The sequence below is a fragment of the Crocodylus porosus genome, unplaced genomic scaffold, assembly GCF_001723895.1.
Source record: "Crocodylus porosus isolate Cpor-Errol unplaced genomic scaffold, CroPor_comp1, whole genome shotgun sequence".
NCBI classification, from domain to species: domain Eukaryota; kingdom Metazoa; phylum Chordata; order Crocodylia; family Crocodylidae; genus Crocodylus; species Crocodylus porosus.
Genome location: NW_017728927.1, coordinates 1583779 through 1605102, shown reverse-complemented (window position 1 = coordinate 1605102; position 21324 = coordinate 1583779). Strand labels below are relative to the sequence as shown.

The 21324-nt window shown below is 43.5% G+C and overlaps 1 protein-coding gene and 1 long non-coding RNA gene across 5 annotated transcripts in view; one reads left to right on the top strand and one right to left on the bottom strand.

The window, feature by feature from the left end:
- LOC109314880 overlaps positions 1 to 603 on the bottom strand; it is a 20637-nt gene extending 20034 nt beyond the window's left edge. The window contains exon 1 of the long non-coding RNA XR_002102378.1: positions 331 to 603. This is a non-coding gene — a long non-coding RNA (uncharacterized LOC109314880). The remainder of the gene's footprint in view (positions 1 to 330) is intronic.
- Positions 1 to 21324, top strand: part of LOC109314853 (acyl-coenzyme A synthetase ACSM3, mitochondrial-like) — a 21914-nt gene extending 590 nt beyond the window's left edge. The window contains exons 2-14 of one of the 4 annotated variants that reach the window (XM_019542204.1): positions 984 to 1248; positions 2291 to 2504; positions 3656 to 3863; positions 4506 to 4649; positions 7071 to 7227; positions 8601 to 8680; positions 9331 to 9454; positions 10355 to 10435; positions 10594 to 10695; positions 13036 to 13163; positions 15540 to 15639; positions 16230 to 16349; positions 20725 to 21324. In XM_019542204.1, coding sequence (XP_019397749.1) covers positions 1054 to 1248; positions 2291 to 2504; positions 3656 to 3863; positions 4506 to 4649; positions 7071 to 7227; positions 8601 to 8680; positions 9331 to 9454; positions 10355 to 10435; positions 10594 to 10695; positions 13036 to 13163; positions 15540 to 15639; positions 16230 to 16349; positions 20725 to 20811 — 1740 coding nt within the window. In that variant the 5' untranslated portion in view covers positions 984 to 1053 and the 3' untranslated portion in view covers positions 20812 to 21324. Of the gene's footprint in view, positions 1 to 983; positions 1249 to 2068; positions 2505 to 3655; positions 3864 to 4505; positions 4650 to 7070; positions 7228 to 8600; positions 8681 to 9330; positions 9455 to 10354; positions 10436 to 10593; positions 10696 to 13035; positions 13164 to 15539; positions 15640 to 16229; positions 16350 to 20724 lie in introns of those variants that run through there. The other 3 variants (XM_019542207.1, XM_019542205.1, XM_019542206.1) reach the window with 3 other exon arrangements.

Here is a 21324-nt window from a genome sequence, read left to right as displayed (position 1 = left end):
AAAATCCAGGTTTATGTCCTGATCCTGTCTCATTAGAGTCCATACAAAAACGAGGCGCAGAACTGAGCTCAGCATCTAAGCTCCTTCTCTCACAGCCAATTCTGACTGCAGAGGAAAGTCGAGCATCATGTTGTATACAATGGCATGCTTTTTAAAACTGAATCGCCTGAGTAAGCAAGAGGGTTTGTTTCACATGCTTGTTTGCTATAACAATTTGTACATTTTCTGGACAAATCTTGCCCCTGCCTGTCCAGATGTTAAGAACATTGCCTGGAGAAGAAGGAACTTGGTACAGTTCTAGTCTACAGGAAAAGGTTTAGGGATACTCACTTCTCTGCACTCTGGTGCCCTGTTCTGTAAGATCTCTCTGAGCACTGATGCTCCGGAGCAGCTGCATTGCTGGCCCTTTGAATCAGCCCTTCCTTATACAAATGCATCCACCATTGTATTCACATAGGAAAGGCACAGATATCACAGAGCAAAACCCACCCCTGAATATGGAACAGTGATAAAGGGTTCTCCACTGGCTCATGCAGCCTGCTGGGCCAGGCTGTTTTCCGGGGTCAGATTTGATTGTGTGATAAGCAAGGATCCTGGTTTTCTCTGATTTTAAAAAATCCCCAATTTTCAGTTTAAAAAAGTAACCTAAATTCCACATTTTTCCATCATTAAAATGAAACACCACTAATATAGAGAGCTATATGTAGTGGTGTTTCATTTTAATCATGGAAAAATGTGGATTTTGGGCTACTTTTTTAAAAACAAAAATTGGGGATTTGTTTTAAATCAGACAAAACCAGGATCCCTGGTGATAAGTAGCTTAGATGTTGAGGCCAGTTCTGCTCCTACTTTTATTATAAGCTCAAGTTAAGCAAGGATCAGGATGTGAACATAGAATTTATACCTGCTTTTTATACCTAGGTCTATTCATATTTCTTTATCTCCCCAACATTCAGTGTAATGTTTAACTAATGTCATTTCAGGTGAAAGGCCTTACAAAGAATATCTATTGAATTGTCTATCTCACTTAATGAAAAGACATATTTTTGTGCCATGAGGCTTTTACTTAAGTTCCCAAATTTTAAGTTTGTTTGGATGCCCAAGGCATCCTGCAGACTCTTCAGCAAACACGGTAGGAGATGTGCCCCTATAAATGTCTCAGATCCTGAACTCCCGGATGTCTACAAAATGCCAGAGTACTTTAACTTCGCACATGATGTTCTAGATAAGTGGACCCAACTAGAAAAGGTAAGCCACTTTGTCTCCTCTGTTCTGAGAGATGCTTTCCTTTTTGTCTCCTGTGTATATCATCTCAGAGATACTGAGCTAAAATATGATCATTTTCCATTAGGGTTGATACTTCCATAATTATTGATTTACTTATTTGTAGTTTCAAGAATTTCAGTGAGTAATCAAGACATTAAGAGCATTTGCTGCCATAAGGTGCCAACCAATGATGTGTGTATGAGTTTATGTACATAGCTATAACTACAGATATACACACAACCACATACTTCTAAATAGCTATTAATGTGTGCATGTATATCCTTCTGTATATATGTGTGTGTGTTTGTGTATAGCTCTTCATATACAGGTTTGAAAATGTTTAATAGCAAAGAGTTAAAATAAATGAATGAATGAATGAATGAGAGCCATTTTTAGATAAAAGTGAGAATAACAGCATGGAATTTGTGGTTAGCAACTTATTTGTACTCTTACTGAACCTAATCCTACAGACTTCAATGGTCTTACCATAGGGATCTTATGATCAGGCCCTCTCTACGTCTTCATCTATTCATATTGGTCATACTGGTCAGTGGCTCAAAGAATAATTATATTCTTCATTACATTTTCAGCATTTGAAACAAATGTTTTACATGTTGATCAATTTGTGTTTAGTAATAAGAGAAGTCTGGGCTCACTCCATAGCTGTGCCAAGTACTGAAGCTCCAAGCACTATTGTAGTAAAATTATAATCCTCCAACCCATTATCTTTATCATATGTTCTAGGCTATGCTTAAAGAAAGCAGTTACGGTACTTATGTGTTCCACTGATCTTTCCCCATAGACAGGACTGTGATCTGTAGTATAATGATACAGAGACAGAACCCTGCCATACAAGCTGGCATGAAGCTGCACATTTCCTAGGGCAACAAGGTATCACTATGCACAACTTGGCACAGTGTATTAATGAGACTGCTCCTGGGTTTTAAGCTAAGCGCATGTGTATTTGTACTGCTTTTACGTGTTGCAGTATTTAGAGCTTTACTTCATGTCCTGTGTTCACCAGGATGGCAGAAGATCTTCCTCCAACCCAGCCCTATGGTGGGTAGGTGGGAAAGGAGATGAGGTAAAGTGGAGCTTCGAGGAGCTGGGACTCCTGTCCAGGAAAGCAGCCACTGTACTCTCTGCTGCATGTGGTCTGAAAAGGGGAGATCGACTTATGGTGATTTTGCCCCGGATACCAGAATGGTGGTTGATAACTGTGGGCTGTATAAGAACTGGTCAGTATATTTAGTAATAAAGAGCTGACTTCATTATCTGTATTGCAAGAATAACATCAGGGATCCAGACAAGTTTATGGCCTCATGAAATGAAACAGTGCACAATATGTGGTAGTGTGAGGAGATTGCAGTCTATTACCTTGAGACTTCAAAGACTTATGCGAATATTTAGCTTTGCACGCTGTGTGCTAAGACACCCCCTAGACATAGACAGAACTTGACACTTCCCCTCTGAGCCTTTTTTATTGGCTAGCTTAGTTCTCTGCTCAGCATGCTGGCTTTGGTCAATCCTATCCTTAGATACATAACCCTCCCCATGTCTTGTTCAGGGAACCTGCACCCAACATTGGGCTGTGAACGTCACCTGGTACCAGTGCATCTTTGAGTTACATACTGCAACTCCTGGGGCCATTGATAAACCACTCTCTAAATCCCTTTGAGAATCTATACCTGCCCAAGATCACATAGGAGGATAGCAGAGATCTGAATTGGACCTAGATCATCTGAATCCTATCTAGATACAGCTATACTTTATCTCTGGCTATTCTCAAGAAGACCCTACCCCTCACCCCTTGCATTTTCAAGCCCACCAGATAGAGAGGTCTCAAGAACAGTGATGGGGGTACCTCCAAAATGACATTACTGTCTTATTACCAGGTTTGGTCCAGGTGAGCAGAAACAGGTGAAGTCCATCCCACATAGGAGGAAGTTGAGGCACAGACCAGTTAAATGACATACAAGTTGCATGGGGCCATGGGAGGGGTTGTCATACAGGAAGGGTCACCTTAGTGGTGGCAACAACAAACCAGCGTACCAGGAGATTTTTTGCAAAGGTAAAAAGGGAAGAGTCTAGGGTGAAGGTGTGTGTTGGGATTTATGTTTCAGAATGATGCTTCATGTTAGACTGATTTAACTTCCCTTTAATTAAGGGGAGAAGGTACCCTAGTAATAGACTTGAAGAAGCTGTGGCATATGGGTTGATGCTTAAAGACTGTGATATAGCAGAGAAGGGTGGAAGTCTGAAAGGCCAATTCCAGCTAATGTCGATTGGCAACACCCTGTTGAAGTCACTGGACTTTCACTGGATAGAATCTGGGCCACATTTTTTAGATGTCCAGCTAATTGTAAATGTCCATTTGTTGCACCTCCAGGAATTGTATTTATTCCAGCAACAACCCAACTAAGAGCTAATGACATCTTATATAGACTTCAGTCTTCTGAGGCAAAATGCATCATTACCAATGATATGTTGGCACCTGCAGTGGACTCAGTTGTGTCCAAGTGCCAGTTTCTGAAAACCAAGGTAATAGTCTCTGAAGGCAACAGGGATGGGTGGCTGAACTTCAATGACCTATTCAGGTGAGCAATGCCAATAATCCACATGCAGATTCAGATATTATATATCAGCTGGACCTCCCCCTCCTTAGTTATACGTTATATCAGGATTTTCCGTATTATGGAGAGTGATTGGCAAAGATCTTGTGCAGAAGCACTTTCAGAGTCCACTTGCCTCGTGGCATGCAGATGTTCTTTGGAACCAGCTCTTTCCTGACAATTCAGCCACTCTGGATGAAATTAAATACAAGAATAAAACATTCATGAGGTTGGGAGAGAAGTGTTTAAAAATGATGCAGCTTTAAATAGGCAGAAAGTGAGGAAGGAACAGTGATGATTCCAACACAGCACAATTCATCTGAAAGTAAGACGATGACCTGAATTCTCCATTTAGATACACACCCAGGGCCTACACAAACCAACTGGTGTTTTCCACTAATTTCAGTCAGCCATGTTGCAGGCCCACCTATCATAAAGGGAGTTTTGTGTGTTTCCAAGGCCGGAAATCTTAGTTGTCACTAGCCTGTAAGAGTAAGACAATAGGCAACTTAATTTGGGAAGAGACAAAGAAGGAATGCCTGCACCACAGAGTGAAGGATTGATGCTTCCCTTCTTGAACAATTTTAGCCACTCTCAGATGAACATCTGGTCTTCTTTATTTTGAAGAGCTGCTCCTGGGGATCATACCCCTGTTAAAACAAAGCATCATGAACCTATGGTTATCTACTTTACTAGCGGAACTACTGGCTACCCCAAAATGGTAGAACATTCCTGCAGCAGTTTTGGTATTGGACTGACAGGAGTTGGAAGGTAACTACTTCTAAGTCTTTTTTGGTCTTGAAAGCCCTAGACACAAAATGAATGTGTGCAAGGCACTGAATAAATTATTATTTATTTAAAAATGCATACCAGATATGGGTTATTTGTAGAGCTGATAAAACAATAGCATTTCTTTCCCTCGTGAAAGTCTAGTATCGTCATGTTTGTGTTTATCTTGAAATAGAATGGAAAGTTAAGAGAAATAAAGTTCTTGTGGAATGAAGTTTTGCAAAATTTCAGTTTGGAAATATCTATATGTTTCATTTTGACAACTTCAGTTGAAAAAAAATATTTCAAGATTCCCAAATCAAGCTGGGTGCCATCAAGTCAACATGAATCTTTCCTAATGCCTATGCTAGCTTGAGGCCACATGGAAGCTGCGGCTCTGGGGCCCTTACATTCCCCATCGTCCCTTTGGGCTCTACTCCTTGGATAGACTCAACCTCTTGTGATTCACAACAGCCTCTCAAGGGGTCTGAGATGCTTTGGTGCATCATGGGATTTCTAAATCATAACACTCGTGTTTCCTAATGGAAAATTCTGCCAAAATAGATCTTTTTTTACAGAAAATACCTATGTAGAATGCTCAGGTAAATCCTATTAGAATGTAATTCTTTTTAGAATTTAGAGTCTTCTATTAGATGGTTTCTATTAAGACAAAACTTTTTCCAAATAGAAAAGTGTTTCATTCAATGTTTGTTACCAACCCTGGTTATCCTTAGTTTTCTGAGTCTTTAGTTATTACTCTTTCTCCTGTTTAAAACTTGAATTACCGTATTTACTCAAATCCAAGATGACTGAATTTAACAAGACCCCCCCCCACTAATTAGATTCTAGCCATAGAAAATGATTTTTAAAGAGTCGTACTTTTGGATTTGGATTTTGCCCACAGAATCTAAATATTGGAAGGTCATCTTAAGTTTGTTCTCCTCCTCCCACCCCACTATGCAGAGCCCCCCATGCAGTGTGGGGCAGTGGGGGGCAGCAGGGATTGCCCTACACCCAGCAGCACCTGCTTTTTTTCCCCCAACTGCTGGGAGATGAGCCAGGCGGGGCAGTCAGTGCCAGGCTGGGAGAGCAGGCGCAGGATGGGTCTGGGTGATTTGGAAATTCGGAATGGTGATTCAAATCATGGAACTGAATCACTGTCCCCTGAATCCAAAGCAAATACTAGCCACTTTACACAGGCCTAGTGGCAGGTGGCGGGGGGGGAGGGGGCAGATACCAAGACAGTCAAGTGGCCTGACCCCTGCCCCTTGCTGTCTACCCATCGCTGATGCTTATCCCCCACTTTGGTGCCTGTATATCCCATGTCTGTCCTCATGATGCCTGGACCTCCTGCCACCTGGCCCTTGATACTTGCTCCCCCTGCCACCTGTCCATCACCCACCTTCCCCCTCTGCCACTTGCCCTCCTCTCACCTGCTACTCCCCATGGTGCCTACACCCCCTGGCAGCTGCCTGCCCTCTGCCACCTGCCCACTCAGCTGTTGCTTCCCTGCTACCACCTCTCCTCCCCCCACAGTCACTTACCTTCCCCCTCCAGCTCTGGCTCTAGCTGGGACTCTGCCCTGGTCTCAGGCAGGGAGCACAGAACACACTGCTGCATGGCCAGGCTGGGGCTGGAAGCAACACGTGCTTTGTGCTCCATGCTCCCTACCATGGCCGTCCCTGGGGGAGGCAAATCAGGACAACTGCCCCAGGCCCCACGCTTTGCGGGGCACCACAGAGCTGGGCCAGCTTCAAGTCTGGCTGCTCGCCACCCCCTGTTCCCCCACACTGCCGCCACTGCCGCATCCTAGCCCCACACAGGCTGACTTGCCCTGCCACGGTCATCTCTGCTCCCTACCCTGGGTCAAAGCAAGACCTCAGCCGAAACTGGAGCTGCAAAGAGAAGATAAATGTTGGTGTGGGGGGCAAGGGGCAATGACAAGGAAGCAGAGGCTGTGGGGGCAGGTGGTGGGTGCATCACCTACAGCTCTGACTCCAACTCCAGGCTTAGGGTCAGAGCTGCAGCCCAGACACTGTCCCCCCATACTCAAATCTAAGACAAGGGGCCTTTTTTTCCCCACGTTGAATGGAAATCTCCGAATCCAGTAAATACCGTATTTGTCCTCCAGTGAACAAGCAAAAACAAAACCATGTGATTTAGGTCACATCCCATAACACAAATATTAAAAATGTGAGTAGATCATTAGAATAGATAGCAAATCTACCACAGGCTGCAAAACGTTAGTATAAGTTACTCAGTAAACAATTAATGATGGACACAGCTCTATTATAAATAGAAAAAGAGTATTACATTAATGTGCATTAAATTATTTGATCAGCCCCTTTTAATTGGACTTGTGAACTTACTTTGCTTTACTACAAGATGCTTTTCATTGAGTTTTTTTTCTCTCATTATTACCAGGCTTTGGCTGTGTTCAAGTCCCTCCAGTGTAATATGGGGTCTGTCTGATACAGGTTGGGTAAAATTTGCCTATACCTCTTTCTTTTCCCCATGGATTCAGGGATCCTGTGTCTTTGCACATGGCATGCTGCAGTTTCAAGCAAAAACTATCTTGAACGTAAGAATCAACTACCATAATGTGTTTTTAATCAAAACTAACCTATGCAAAGCAGTTAGTAACATGTAGAATAGAATAAAATCTTTACATATCACTGAATGGGAGGCAGTATTGTCTTGCTGAAAGGGCAGTAGACTTGCAATCACCAGACCTGAGTTCTAGTACCAGCTCTGCTAGTGACCTGATATGCAATCTTCTGCAAGTCACTTCACCAGAGTTTTGCCCTCTGTATAATAGACTAATGACACTTTGCCCTCTTTCGCATGATCTGAGTAAATAGCGCCATATATATGCTAAACGTTATTCTTTTTTATTGTCTCTATAGGATAGAATTTGCTTAAATAATTATAAGAGATGGGGGAAGCAGTCAGGGAGCTCTCATTGGCCACATAAAACCAATTATTGGCATCATTCTACCCTGCATCTTCCCTTCTTTAATGATGTTGTTTTATTATTCATTCATTTATTTGCCATATGTACTCAAATTTAAGATGACCCCCCGCAATAATTAGATTATATATATAGAAAAGTTGTGATAATTTTCCAGGTATAGAATCTAAGTATTGGGTGTTTCTTGAGTTTGCCCCCTCCCACACTGCAGTAGCTGGGGAAATCAGGTGGCTCCCTTGTCCCCCCCTCCCCCTACTTCTTCCTCCTGGAGCCTTCCTGCTCCCCCTGCCACCTGCACCCTCCACCTCTAGCTCCCCACAGCCTCTTCCCCTTCCCTCCCTCTCACTCTCCCTGGGCTCTGCTCCCCCTCCTACTACCTCTTCCTTCCTCGACTCCCCAGTCTCTGCCTCTGCCTTCTGCCTCGTCCACCCTGGCCCCCAACTTACTGTCAAATGCTGCTGGACTCTTTTCCCTCCCAGAGCACAACAGGAGGAAACTCATCCCTTGCCCAGCCATGCAGAAGTGTCTGCACTGCTGACTGGCCAGGCAGGGGAAGGAGTCTCCATGTGTTCCATACCCAGAAGGGAATCTAACCCAAGCCAGAGCTGAGCTGCACCTGACAGTAAGAGAGGGAAGGGGGTGGAGTGGGGCAGAAGTGCAGAGGGCAAGCAGAGTTGGGGGGCAGGAAGCTGCTGGGGATCTCACTCTGGCCTCAACCCAAGCTCAGGACCACTGAGAGCCATGGCAGCCACTCCCCCTCTCCTCCCTTGTATGCAAATCTAAGACAAGGGGCTTTCCCCCCATGCTTTAGGAAAAAAGCCTTGTCTTAGATTTGAGTAAATATGGCATTATTGTGCCAGAGTGTAGGCCCTGGTCATAAAATAGGGACCTGCTACACAAGGCACTGTCTAGACATAACAAAAAGATGACCTCTGTCCTCAGATGTTAAGGGGTAAGTAACTCTTCTTTGCTTTTGCCCTTAGACTCTGTCAAGATTTCCTATAACCACTTTGTGTGGCACACCAACTCTCTACCGCATGCTGATACAGCAGGACTTGACAAGGTATTTCGGGTTTGCTAACCATTCCAGCTCAGCCATGCTCTAGCTGAATCATTGCATTAGATTTCTCGTTATTGCAGTGCTGTGCAGTATTGTACTGTGCTCCTCCTGACCTTTTGGAAGGACCAAATGGGACCGTTTCAAAGGATGGAATTGTAGATGAAACTAGGCCTGTGCGAAGCAACTAGTATTCGCTTCGGATTTGGCCAATTCAGGAGACAGTGATTCAGTTTGGCGATTCAGATCATTGTCCCGATTCGATTTGGGGTCCCCCCCCAGGGTCCCCTCCCCCAGCCCCCACTCCCGCCCCTAGTACTTACCAGCTCAGAGTCAGCTGTAGCTCCCTGCTGCAGCCACCAGGGACTGCCCAAATCATCAAAGCTCTCCCAATCTTTCCAAAGATTCGGAGAACTTTGAATAAACTCAAACCTTTAAATTGGTCCCTTAATTTGATTTTGATTCAGAGATTCAGCCACCAAATCGGGCCAGATCTCCTCTAAATCAAATCACCACCAAATCTTCGCACAGCCCTAGTTGAGACCCATTAAACTCTTGATCTGTTACAGTTGCAATAAGTCCAGACTCAAACTCCACTCCTATTTTTCAGTAACGAATTCTAGTGATTCTAATACTATTTTAAAATACTTCCTAAGCTATAGATTCATGAGCCTGGAGCACTGCGTGAGTGGGGGGGAGCCAAACAACCCTGAAGTGATGAAGCAGTGGAAAAGCAAAACAGGACTGGACATCTATGAAGGATATGGCCAGACTGAAACAGTATGTTCACACTTGTTCACATACAAAACAAACCTAATGTTACTCCCAATTGACAAACCCTGTGGTAGGTACCTGGATTTTTCCAGATTTTAAAATGGAGATACCTCGCATGCCTGAATAACTTCATATTTAGGCACTTCTATTCAGAGGTGGCCTGTTTTTCAGAGGTGCTGAGCTCCTGCTTTTCAAAATGACTTCATTTGGAGCTAAGGATACTCAGCATCTCTGCAAATGGGGAACTGTTTATTTGGGAATCAACGCATGGATTTAGGTGCCCAAATCTGAATCATTTAGCCTTAAATTTGAATTAAGCCCCAGCCAGTTTTCTGTGGGAAAAATCCTACCTCTCTCTCAGGTCAGTTGGATGGCGGTTCCACGGGGCTAGTTCTGAACTCGCTCGTGCTTTTTTACTCTGCCCCCCCACACACACACACGCGCGCGTGCGCGCACACGCGTGCACATCAGAGAAGTCACTTCAGGGTTTTCTCTGGTGTGAATGAAGAGAGATCCAAACCCCCTGATTCCAAGCTTGTGGCCTCATCAGTCCTATGTAGAGATTATAATGTAGCCAAATGTAAAGATCAGCCATGGAGGACATTCTTTTGTTGCCCTGCTAAAAAGCATCTTTGAAGCCAATGGAGCTAAACTCATGCAAAGTGTAAATCAGAGTCAATCAATGGCTTTAACTGGGATCCATTCCACTGAGCCAGCTCCTCAGCTGATGAATGTCAGTGCAATTCCTTTGACTTTGCAACACACTAATTTACCCCAACAGAAGAGCAGGCCCATGGTGATAAAAATCACACACAATTGAATTAATGCAAAAGCATCACTAGTAAAGAAGCTTAATTACGCACTGGGTGCTCTCATTGCTCACGCCACCACCATTGTATTTTACAGGTCCTGGTATGTTGCAGTAGCAGAGAGATGAAAATTAAACCTGGCGCTATAGGAAAGCCAGTTGCACCTTATGATGTTCAGGTATCTTCATCAATTGAGAAACACTTCTTAACACTTCCAATCTGAAACTAGATAAAGTTGTCATACAGATCTAGATTATTTCCAAAATGTCATGCAGAACCAGCTCATCTTAACAGAATGACACAGAATCATCCAGGAAAGGTTTTTGTTCATTCTAGATAATAGATGAAAACTGCAACACTCTACCTCCTGGGGAAGAAGGAGACATCGCTCTCAGAATCAAACCTACAAGGCCGTTTTGTCTTTTCTCTAGATATGTGGTGAGCATCCTATTTATCATGTGCTGAGGCGACATCTTAAATACTTTGATCACTTTTAAAGTTATATGTGTATAAGGGTCTATATTTCAAACTGGAATAAGTGCATAGAAGGGCAACCAGGACAATCAGGGGAACAGAGAGACCACTACAGGAAAGAGAATAAAGGAGGTGGGTTCACTGACAGACAGATTATTGCTATCTATAAATATATCAAGGCATACATACCAGAAAGAGATAAGAGCCCTTTTATCTAAGTTTAGCCCAAGAACAACTGGGTATAAACTGGTGATCAGTAAGTGTAGGCTGGAAGCTAAGAGAAGATCTTCAACTATTACAGTAAAGAGGTTATGAAACATAGGACTAGTGAAGCCAAAAAAACAGCTACTTTTAGAATAAAGTTTGAAGCAGATATGAAGGAATTTATGACATGCGTGTCTGTAATTGTAGGGGTCTGGGGCAATGACCCAGGAGGTCCCTTCCAGTCTTAGTCCTTCCATGGAAAATATCTCGTGCCACAAGCTTTCTGCTGCAGCCTGCAATAAAAAGTATACCCATGGGAGAAGAGATGCCAGAAAGCATCAAAAGTCATTAAGTAACCTAGTTTAGATCCCAGAACCAATTTAGCTGCAATAAATCTGCCATTCCCCCCAAGTTAGGAAGGAGCAACTAAAAGCACAGGCAGAACCCTATGCTGGTGTTCTGATCGGGGGTGCATTGATCCAACGCATCCTTCCTGCAGCCTCAACTCAAAGGGCTCCATAGGAGTAAGGCTTTCTTCATCCCTGAGATACCTTAAGGAAGGTTATACATTAGATTGAAGTTATACGGGCTGAGGGATCAGGGGGCACTAGCTAAAACAGGTGTCAGCAAGCATTGTCTACCTGTGCATATTAATTTGTTGCAATAATTTGTTGGAGTTTATTGCTCCTGGGTGCACATTTGCATATGCACCTGGGCTCATGGCACATTGAGCCAGATTAGAGCAGCACCAGCTGGCCGGGGGCCCCAGGGGTCAGCCTACCAGCCCGGGGCTGCTCGCCCCAGTTTAGTGCTACAGTGGGGCCGGCTGGGGCACAAGGGTGCTTCAATGTGAAGTTAGCCGGCAGGCAGCTCCTGCACTGAAACATGCTCATGCCCCAGCCAGCCAGGGCAGCAGCGCTCCCTCTAAGTTGTGTGACAAGCACAGTCATGCAGGTACACCCATGCTGCACTGCCAGGTGCGCCTACATGGCCATGCACGCCACACAGCTTAGAGTGGACACTGCAGGGCAGTGTCTACACATGCACTGCTGTGGAGTTTTTTACTCTGCAGAGGAATAGCACTTGTATTTACAAATCCTATCCTGCTGTGGAGTAAATTAGTTTACTCCAGCCTAACTGGGGTGCACCTGTAGATGCACAATGTTTACTGTGCAGCTAATTAGTCTGTTCTGCAGTAAATGTCTTATATAGATGCACCCAGTAACACTGACTCCAGTCCATAGTTAAGTACTTTTAATGGTACATAATACCATTAAATTTGGAAGCTTTCATGAAGCAAATAGGTCTCTCTCTCCATCTTCGCATCTGCCCCAATCTTCCAATTTGATTTGCTCAATATGCTATCCAAGTAGGTCGATTTACACGATAGCTTTTCAAAGAAGCAGACAGTAGGTGTGTCCACAAAAATATACACGCCATATTTGCACCTGCTGAAGCTGAGAAAAAGCGTAGGAAGTGTACAAAGATATAGCTTGGGATGTGAGAAGCTGGTGTTTTTGTCTATGAGACATCCCTCTCCTGACTTGCCTCATGTAACCTTTCTGAAAGAGCCAGGCCTGAAATGGAATAAACTATAAACAGCAGCCTAGAAAGGCCTGTGGGTGCCCAGCTGGAGCAAAAAAAGGAGCTTGCAAAAGGCTGCTGTGGGCAGATGGCAAAGACAAAATCACTCTGGTTCACAGTTCCCATCTTGGACACATGCTAGGAGTGAGTGCAAGCACGTTTGCAGTTCAAGGTCAATCATTTGCACAGGCAGAGGCAACAGAGATCAGAAAAAGAAGGATGCATTCACGAGGCAGATTGTACTAGACTTGAAAAGGGTCAGAATAAGAACAGATAGAACAACTTTTAAAAAGTGTAAAACACCCAAGAGGTGAATGAGTCCTCACAAAATCTTTCCTGACTGCATCCTAGGAGGGCCCTTCTCTGGTAAAGCAGCAGCTTCAAATTATACTGTACTGAGGGCCTTTTCTATCCACCACTGAAGTGCCTCATGGGTTCTTCCATTGACTTCAGCAACATCTGGTTGCAATCTAAAGGTTTATTGCCATTTGAAAGATATCGCTTTGATATCATCAGGGTGATCCAGAGAAAACTGCTGCCACAGAGCGTGGGGATTTCTATATCACTGGGGACAGGGGCTTTAAGGATGAAGATGGCTACATCTGGTTTGTTGGAAGAGCTGATGATATCATCCTGTCTTCTGGGTAAGCATCTTATGGGATTTGCATATTTCTGTTAAAATTATGGGCCACCTCTGCTATGCTATGTAAATAGTAACGCTAAGCTGTCCTGAGTGGAGTCATCACAAAATCGTGGTCCTCCACACCCACTAGACAGGCTGTATTAAGGGGCTTGTAATAAGGTTGGGCAGTTGGTGAAAAGTAGCAAGATTACAACTGACACTGTGACTGCATGTGTCTGTCTCCCTCGTACCACATGGTGTCAGCAGTGGGACTGATCCCTCTATCTAGGAAGAAAAAAGAGAAAGAGAAGCCCCTAATTGCCAGAGTGCACACAGAGCCAAGGAGAGACTGTGTGTAGTACAGCAAGGAGGAGGCAGGCTGAAGGCCGTAACAGAGACAGCTTTGCTACAGAAGTTGACTAGGGCAGTGTTCCTCAACCTGTGGCTCTCAACCCAAAAGAGAGTCACAAACATAGGTGGCAGAAGGCCAGGGCTAAGGGGGCTCAGCCAAATGCAGATCAGCAGGAACCTGGCCACAGGCTCTGGGCAGCTGCAGCAGGGGAAGGGAGGACCATAGCCCTGGTTGTGGATCACTGGCTGCAAAGCACCACAGGCAAATATCAATCTATTCTGTGAAAGGGAAGGGGCTGGGAGGGGACAGATTGAGGCCCCAGCAGTGAGGGAGGGAGCGGGGTAGGGGCAGGGGCAGGGGCTGGGGTGAATGGGACCCCTGCTGGGGCAGGTGGTGGGACAGTACAAGCCTGGGTGGCTCGTCCAGGGGTACTGCGGGACTCCTGCCACTGCAGGCACCCTGGCAGAGGCCCAGAAGGCACGTGCCCTTCCAATCTGTGTGCAGGGCAGAGGCAGCTGCCGCTGCACACTGGGCTTTGCTCCAAGCTGTTGCTGCTGCTGCTGCTGCTGCTGCTGCCACTGCTGCTGCTGCTGCTGCTGCTGCCTTGACAGCTGCGCTATGCCATGTGCATGCTGATGCTGGGCTGTGCCACACTTCCTGCCTGCCCAGTGGTGGGACGCACTTGACATGGTGCAGCTCTCGAGGCAGCAGCAGAGGCAGCAAGGAGCAAAGCCCAGCGTGCAGTGGCAGGTGCCTTTGCCCCGTGCACAGATCAAGGGGGATGTGACCCCTGGGCCTCCACCGGGATGTGCACAGCATCAGGAGCCGCCCAGGTTCCAATTGTCCCATGACCCGGCCCAGCCAGGACCCCATTCACCCCAGCCCCTGCCTGTGCCCCGCTTCCTCCCGCACCACTGGAGCCTCAATCTGCTCCCACCCCATGGCCCTTTCCCCTCCCAGCACCCCTTCCCCCACAGACTTACATGCTGCGGGGGGCACATGCTCAGCCTCCCAAAATATTTTTTTCTCCCTCTGCCTATGTTCACAAGAACATATGAAAAAATTGTGAACAAACTTTAAAAATGTATTCTCCTTTAAAGGAGAAAATTATGGGAAATGGTGGGTTTTCCCTTGCAGACGGCTTAGGGCCCCCCATGCCTCCCACATGCCCACCATGCCCCACACATACCCCTCCTGCCCCATACATTGGAGGACTGCAGCCTGGGGGTGGCAGGCAGTGGGTCAGGAGTGAAGGGCACTGGGTCAGGACTGGCCATCGGTGTTTACAAATGGGTCCTGGTACAAAAGAGGCTGAGAACCACTGGAATGGGGGACCGCAGGCGGTTGGCCTTGCTGGATCCAAAGGTTTGAGCAGTTCCAGATAATTTTGGGCTCAGAAAAACCACAGGAATACCAGGTAAATGCCGTCATCTCTGCCATGGGAGAAGCTGTAGGTGGTGGTCTATACTTCCGTTAAAATTATAGGCTGCCCCTGCAATGTAAATGGTAAAGCTAAGTTGTCATGCATTGATAATGAGTAACTAGGGCTGGTAACAGTAAATTCATCAAAAAAAATCAGCATCAGGAGGATTCAAAAAATTCATGAATTTAAGTGGGAAAAATGAGGAAAATAATCACTTGAAAGGACAAGTGTTTTGAGTCAACCTTTGCCAAGGTAAACATTTTATGTCGGCATTTAAGAAATTAGAAGTTTTGATTCTTCACTATCAAATGGCATTTTTCATTGCCCTGGAGGCTTCAATTTAAACACAGTTTAAGAAAAAGGAAAAATAGTTTAAAAGGGTGAAATTGCCTGAAAACAATAGATGGCATTTGATCCAATAAAAAATGAAATATTTTGTTTTTTGGATCATATGAAATGCTCGAAGTCTGCTCTCCTCCCTCCCCCCAAAAATAAAAAAAAATCTACTGAGTTGCAACTGGAATTGAATTTTTCCCCCTATCTTCTGGTTTGGCAACAAAACTAAACTATATGTTTTTCACCTGCCTGTGTTGTAAATACCACACTCTTATTTACTCTTCTAGGTACCGTATTGGACCATTTGAAGTCGAACATGCACTGATGGAGCACCCAGCAGTGGCAGAATCAGCTGTTGTCAGCAGCCCGGATCCCATAAGAGGAGAGGTAAGAAGATTGATATTAGTGGTTATCCAAAAACATCTAGTGTGTATGCTAATTTAGAAATAAACTGTAGTCATCAAGGAAACCTAGGAACGCTATAGGTCAGGCTTGCAGAGATGCTTAGGCACATAAGCATGCAGAGAGATATCTACTGGGATCTTCAAAAACATCCAAGCAAGCCAGGCACCTATTTCCTTGACTTCAAATGGAGTTAGGTTCTAAGCCTGTAAAGTTCTTTGGGTGTCAGATCCTTAGTACTGTGGAAAGTGACTGGTTTTATTATTTCTGCTTTTTACAAATAAGTACATTAACAATGTCCTTAAATGAACTGGATAACCACAGTGATTTTAGTGAATCCCAGTGAGTTTCACAGTATAAAATAGCAGACTTTGACTCATTGACTCTAATAGGATATTTTACAAAAGTGGCCTTCCCCCATTTTGAAAAACATGCCTCACACCTGTGTATGTGACTTAGCCCAATAATCCCACACTTTCTGGCTTGGAAGAAACATTAATATGGAAAATTACATTTTAAACATAGTGAATGTTAATGAATATTAGCTGTTTCTTAAATCTGATTCTGTCTTGCAGGTGGTAAAGGCTTTTATTGTTCTGTCTCCTAATTATACATCCCACGATCCAGAAAAATTAACTCTTGAGCTGCAAGAGCATGTTAAAAAAGTTACTGCTCCCTACAAGTATCCACGAAAGGCAAGTACTGCCTAGTGTTGAATCCAGAAGTAACTACATGATCTAAAAAACAAAATTTTTCATTTTTTTTATTAAAAAAACGAAGTAGCTTGCCTTCCGAAATTAAATATGCTCCGATCAAAACTAGAAGTCAAGAATACAACCTGGTTATCTTTTGGAAAAACAGAATTATATTCTCTTTCTCTCCTGTTACCCCACTAGCTTCTAATTGAGTTTTAAATGTAATTTTGAATCAGGTGACTAGATTTTTAGCTGGCATAAATCAACATTGCTCTGCGGAACTTAATGGAACTGCATTGATTTATCCCGGGTGAAGATCAAGTCTGCTATCTCCACAGAGGGAAATCCTTCTCAGATTTTGAGGGAACTGCTCTTGGGGGAGGGGAGATGGAACTGAACTCCATTCTTCTCCTAAGGCAGACAGGGTTCTTTGGGTAAATGTAATACCTTTTATTAGACCAACTAAATAGTTGAAAAAAATGTTCTTTGCAAGCTTTTGGGCACAAGCACCCTTCTTCAGGCATATGGAGAGTCTACCGGTGAATTGTGCATCGTCCTGGGTAGAATAGAAGCCTGGAAGTGAGGATCAGAGGGGTGGAAGGCAGTACGCGTGAGACAGAAAGTGAGGGAGGGAGGGGGAATGTTGACCTGGTGATAGATCGTTTCTTGGACTCTTGAAGGCTCAGATCAAATGTAGCTGGTAAAATGTGGACAAGTTACCTGGGGTTATCAGATGGCAGGCAGGTTGTAATGTGCCATAAATCCAATGCCTATTTAGTCTATGATTTTTTGTATTCAGTAGATTTATGAAGTTCATAGGCTTGTCTATGAAAGGTGTTCTGTAAATTCCCTTTGAGGATTAGAACTGAGAGACTGGAGAAAGAGTGGTTATCTTGTGAAAACTGTGCATCCACAGGTAATTGGGTATTCTTGTCTTTGATAGATTTACAGTGTGTGGTCATTCTGGTACGCAGTAGTTTCGTTTCCCCTATGTATTTTCTATCTGGGCATTTAGTGCACTGGATGAGATATACAGGAAACCCTCGTTATTCATGGGTTCAGCATTCACAGTTTCAAATATTCATGAATGCCGAACTCACATCTTAAACGCACTTACAGGAGCTCCTCAGGAGCTCTGTGCTTGCCACCACCAGGCTCCCATTGCTGCCACCGCACTCCCACCACCACCGCGCTCCTACCGTCGCCAGCGCAGCTATGCCCCCACCCCCAGCTGCCAGGGACACTGCGTTCATGAACACAGATGGTATTCATGAATGCAGTGCCTTATTCGCGGATTTCACCATTCACGGGAATCTCAAGAACATATGCCCTGTGAACAGCTAGGGTCTCCTGTATTACATTTGTGGTGGTGCAGGTGTAGGATCCAGGAATGGTGATGGTTCTGTTGTGGGGTGTAGTTATTGTGGGAGTGGTGGAGATGTGTTGGCAGGTTTTACATTTCTTGTCCCAGCATGTTCTGGATCCATTCAGTGTGCTTTGGGCCGTAGGAAGTTTGCTTCTGGTGATGAGAAGACTGGACAGTCACCTTGCTGGTGTCACCTAACCCCAATTGTCTTTCCTGCCTAGTGCAGGGGAGCTGGACATGATGATCTTGTGAAATCCTTTCCAGCCCCTAACATCTATGAATCTCTGAGGTTGGCAAGATTCAGTGCTTATTTAAAGGCTAAGATGGGTAGTTCTGGAAATCTCTTTAAGAATTGCATCTTCTTCTAGTATGGGTTGCAATTGCTTGAGGATTATCCGTATATATTCCAGGGAAGAATGGTATGTCATAACCAACGGCATGTGATTCCTGGGGATTTTCTTTTGTACTGCAACAATTCTTCACATGGTATCCAAGTTGCTGTTTCACAAATAAGATCTATCTCTCTGGAGGAGTGTTCTTGTTGCGTGAAAGCCCCTTTGAGATTTGCGAGGTGACAATCACGGGTATTCTCTTCAGTGCTATCAGAGGGCTTGGCTGTATATTACAGCTTGTGTTTAGGGTGATTGCTGGTTCTATGTAGATATGAATGTTGGTCCATGGTTTTCTTATATGTGATGGTTTGAATTTTACCATGCTGGATATTGATCATGTTGTGTAAAAAGGAAATGTTGGTGTTGGAGTATTCAAGAGAGAGCCTGATGGAGGAGTGATGGTTACTGAATTTGTGATAGAAGTTCAACTCCTAATTAAGTTGTATACATTAATGTAAATTTAATCTGATTATTTTTAGCAGAATACTGTGATTTTACAGATTAAATATAAATCCAAATTATAAGTGCATTAAAATCATTTCTAGAAATGTTTTATACCTCAACAAACAGAGAAAAGAAGATTAGGATAATGGAGTGGCCTAATACTGTAACTGGTAGGCCACGTCCTCAGCTAGTGATTTGCACTGGATTCAGCAGAACTGTACTTGTTTTCAACAGCTGAGCATCATCAAGGCCAATGAGTCTAATGTGTACAATAGAGCATCACAAAGAGAATACAAGCTCTTAATTACTATTGATATATGCTGGATTTGCACAGATCAAGTTTATAAATAGGCTTTGGGATGTAAATCAGCCATCCATGTACCTAAGGTGATATTTTCACAGAGGCCTAATAGATATTGCTTTTATCCCTGAATAAATTGTGTCTGTGTTTGTCCTGGAAGAAAAATATCCTGGGATTGACTTGTACAAATATCACCCTTCTAATCAGGGCTTAGTAAGCAGCTGAATGCAGCATTACTTTTACTTTTGATTCAATGATGCAATCCAGGATAACTGTTTATCCACAATATTCCAGGATAAACCTTTACTACTTCTTATCCAAGAAACTTTTTAGGCTTTATCCCAAAACAATGGACATGGACACCTGCACAGTTGTACTGTGTTGCAGGATAAAATAGTTTATCCCTGGATAAATATGACATGTGCTTGTAGCCAAAAAGGAGTCAGTCAAAGAGGATTACATTAATTCAGAATAAGATATTCTAGTTCTGCAATAAAAGCATTCACATATCAAGTTAATCAGAAATAGTTTATCAAAAAGAGCTTGTCTGGAATAACCCCTGTGTAGGCAAGTCTTATGAGTGGAGGAGAACTTATGTTCTCCTTGGTTCCTCTCACTTTCAGAACAGTATTTATGATTATCATATGCCACAAACATTAACAATGTGCTGTCCAGACTCCTTTGAATTACATTTCAATTTTTAGCTGAGTTGCAGGTTTTTTTACTAGAGAGACTATCCCAAAATCTAGCCTGAGAGGAAAGCAAATGCATTGGAGCTTTTAAACATAATCCATTTTGTGGGGAGAAATAACTGTAAACAGTATCAGATTTCAAATAGTAACCAGAAAAAGTTTGCATTTTTAGAAAAGTTTGCATTTTTAGACTGTATTTTGAGCAGTTTCAAAGTCTGATTCTTTTTTGAATGGGCTCAGATTTCTAACATAAACCATTCATTTTTTGGCAACCTAATCCAGCTACTTTCTGCGATATGAAGTAATCGGATTGTTAATGTAATCCAACTATTCTGTGTGAGTAAGAAGATTCTGATATAATCTAATTAGTCTTTGTAAAGTAATCAATTTAAAACCAATCTTAAAATGTAATCCTGAAATGGATTCCAGGCACTGCTTAGGAAAGGTCTGCCTATGGTTACATTTCATTTGGACTGACTCTCATCTTGGCATACCTCTGCTGGCTTCTATAGCTAATTCAGATCTGTTGAAGATTTGGCCCAAAGCAGTTTGCTTTCATTTACCATCAGGGACTTCTCAAACTGAACATAGGGCCTGATTCGCCACATCGTTGCTCCAGTCCTGTACTGCAGTCACCAGCTAGACCAGCAGAGGACTGAAAAAACAAGTAGTGAATCAAGCTCATGGTTTGCAACTGCAGGGCCATGATTTGCCATTTGATGTTTGAGGGGTAGTCACAGCTTTGGTAGATTCTCAGTAGGCCTTTGTTTAACTCTAATTGACTCCCGCTGAAGGCATGAAGTGCCAAAGAAGTCCAAATAGACGTAAAATACAAGGAAATATTGCAGGAACAGGGCCATAGTCTAATGTGTACAATAGGACATCACAGCTCTCTGGCTCGTGCTGTCTCAAGCGGTGTTCTGAAAAGAAACCTCACCAGATTACAGAGCCGCTCCTCCCATTGAAGTCAGCAGCAAAATTCCCCTTAAGTTCAAAGAGGCAGGACTGGGCCCTGAAAAAGTTGTATCGACGACTGACTGGTTCTATTTCTCTTACAAGTAACTCATTATTTTATGATTTACCATAAAGGAAGCGTCAATATTTAAACAGATTATTTGTCCACAGAAATGGAGCTTCAAATCTCAGCTAATTTTTTCTGTTATTTTTGCATTTATTTAAGGTGGAATTTGTTGAGCATTTACCAAAGACAATCTCTGGTAAAGTCCAAAGGAAGCAACTGAGGAACAAAGAGTGGGGGAAAATTTAACTTTGAGTGAATCCATGCATCATGTCTTTGGCCGGTGACCTGCTGGTGACACTGGAAGGAACTGTATGCTATTTGTGATATACTGTATAGGAGCTCTATACTACTTGCCACCACCAGTTACGTGCTTTGGTAAATTATGCCTTGTTGGCACTATTATAAAACAAAGTGAGTTTGTTTTGTCATTTCATTTTCAATGGAGAAACTTTGCTGAAGTCAATGATGTGTGCGAGAGGCATTAGACCCAAGACCCTCCTTTGTCTTTCCTCTTTGTTGATTTTCCATCTGTGCCATGTCTGAATGTCACACTGAGAATTCATTCTCCCTGCAAATAAATAGTTTTGCGGAGATATTTTTTAATTGTTTCTAATAGTCAGAATCCCAAATTAGCTATTTAAAACACCACCTTACACTGGGAAGAGATAATTACTACTAATTTGTGTTCTCTGAGCGTTTTTGTGCCTATTAGCTTAAATAATTAAAAGAGATTGCCTGGGCTATATGATTGCTTTAGGT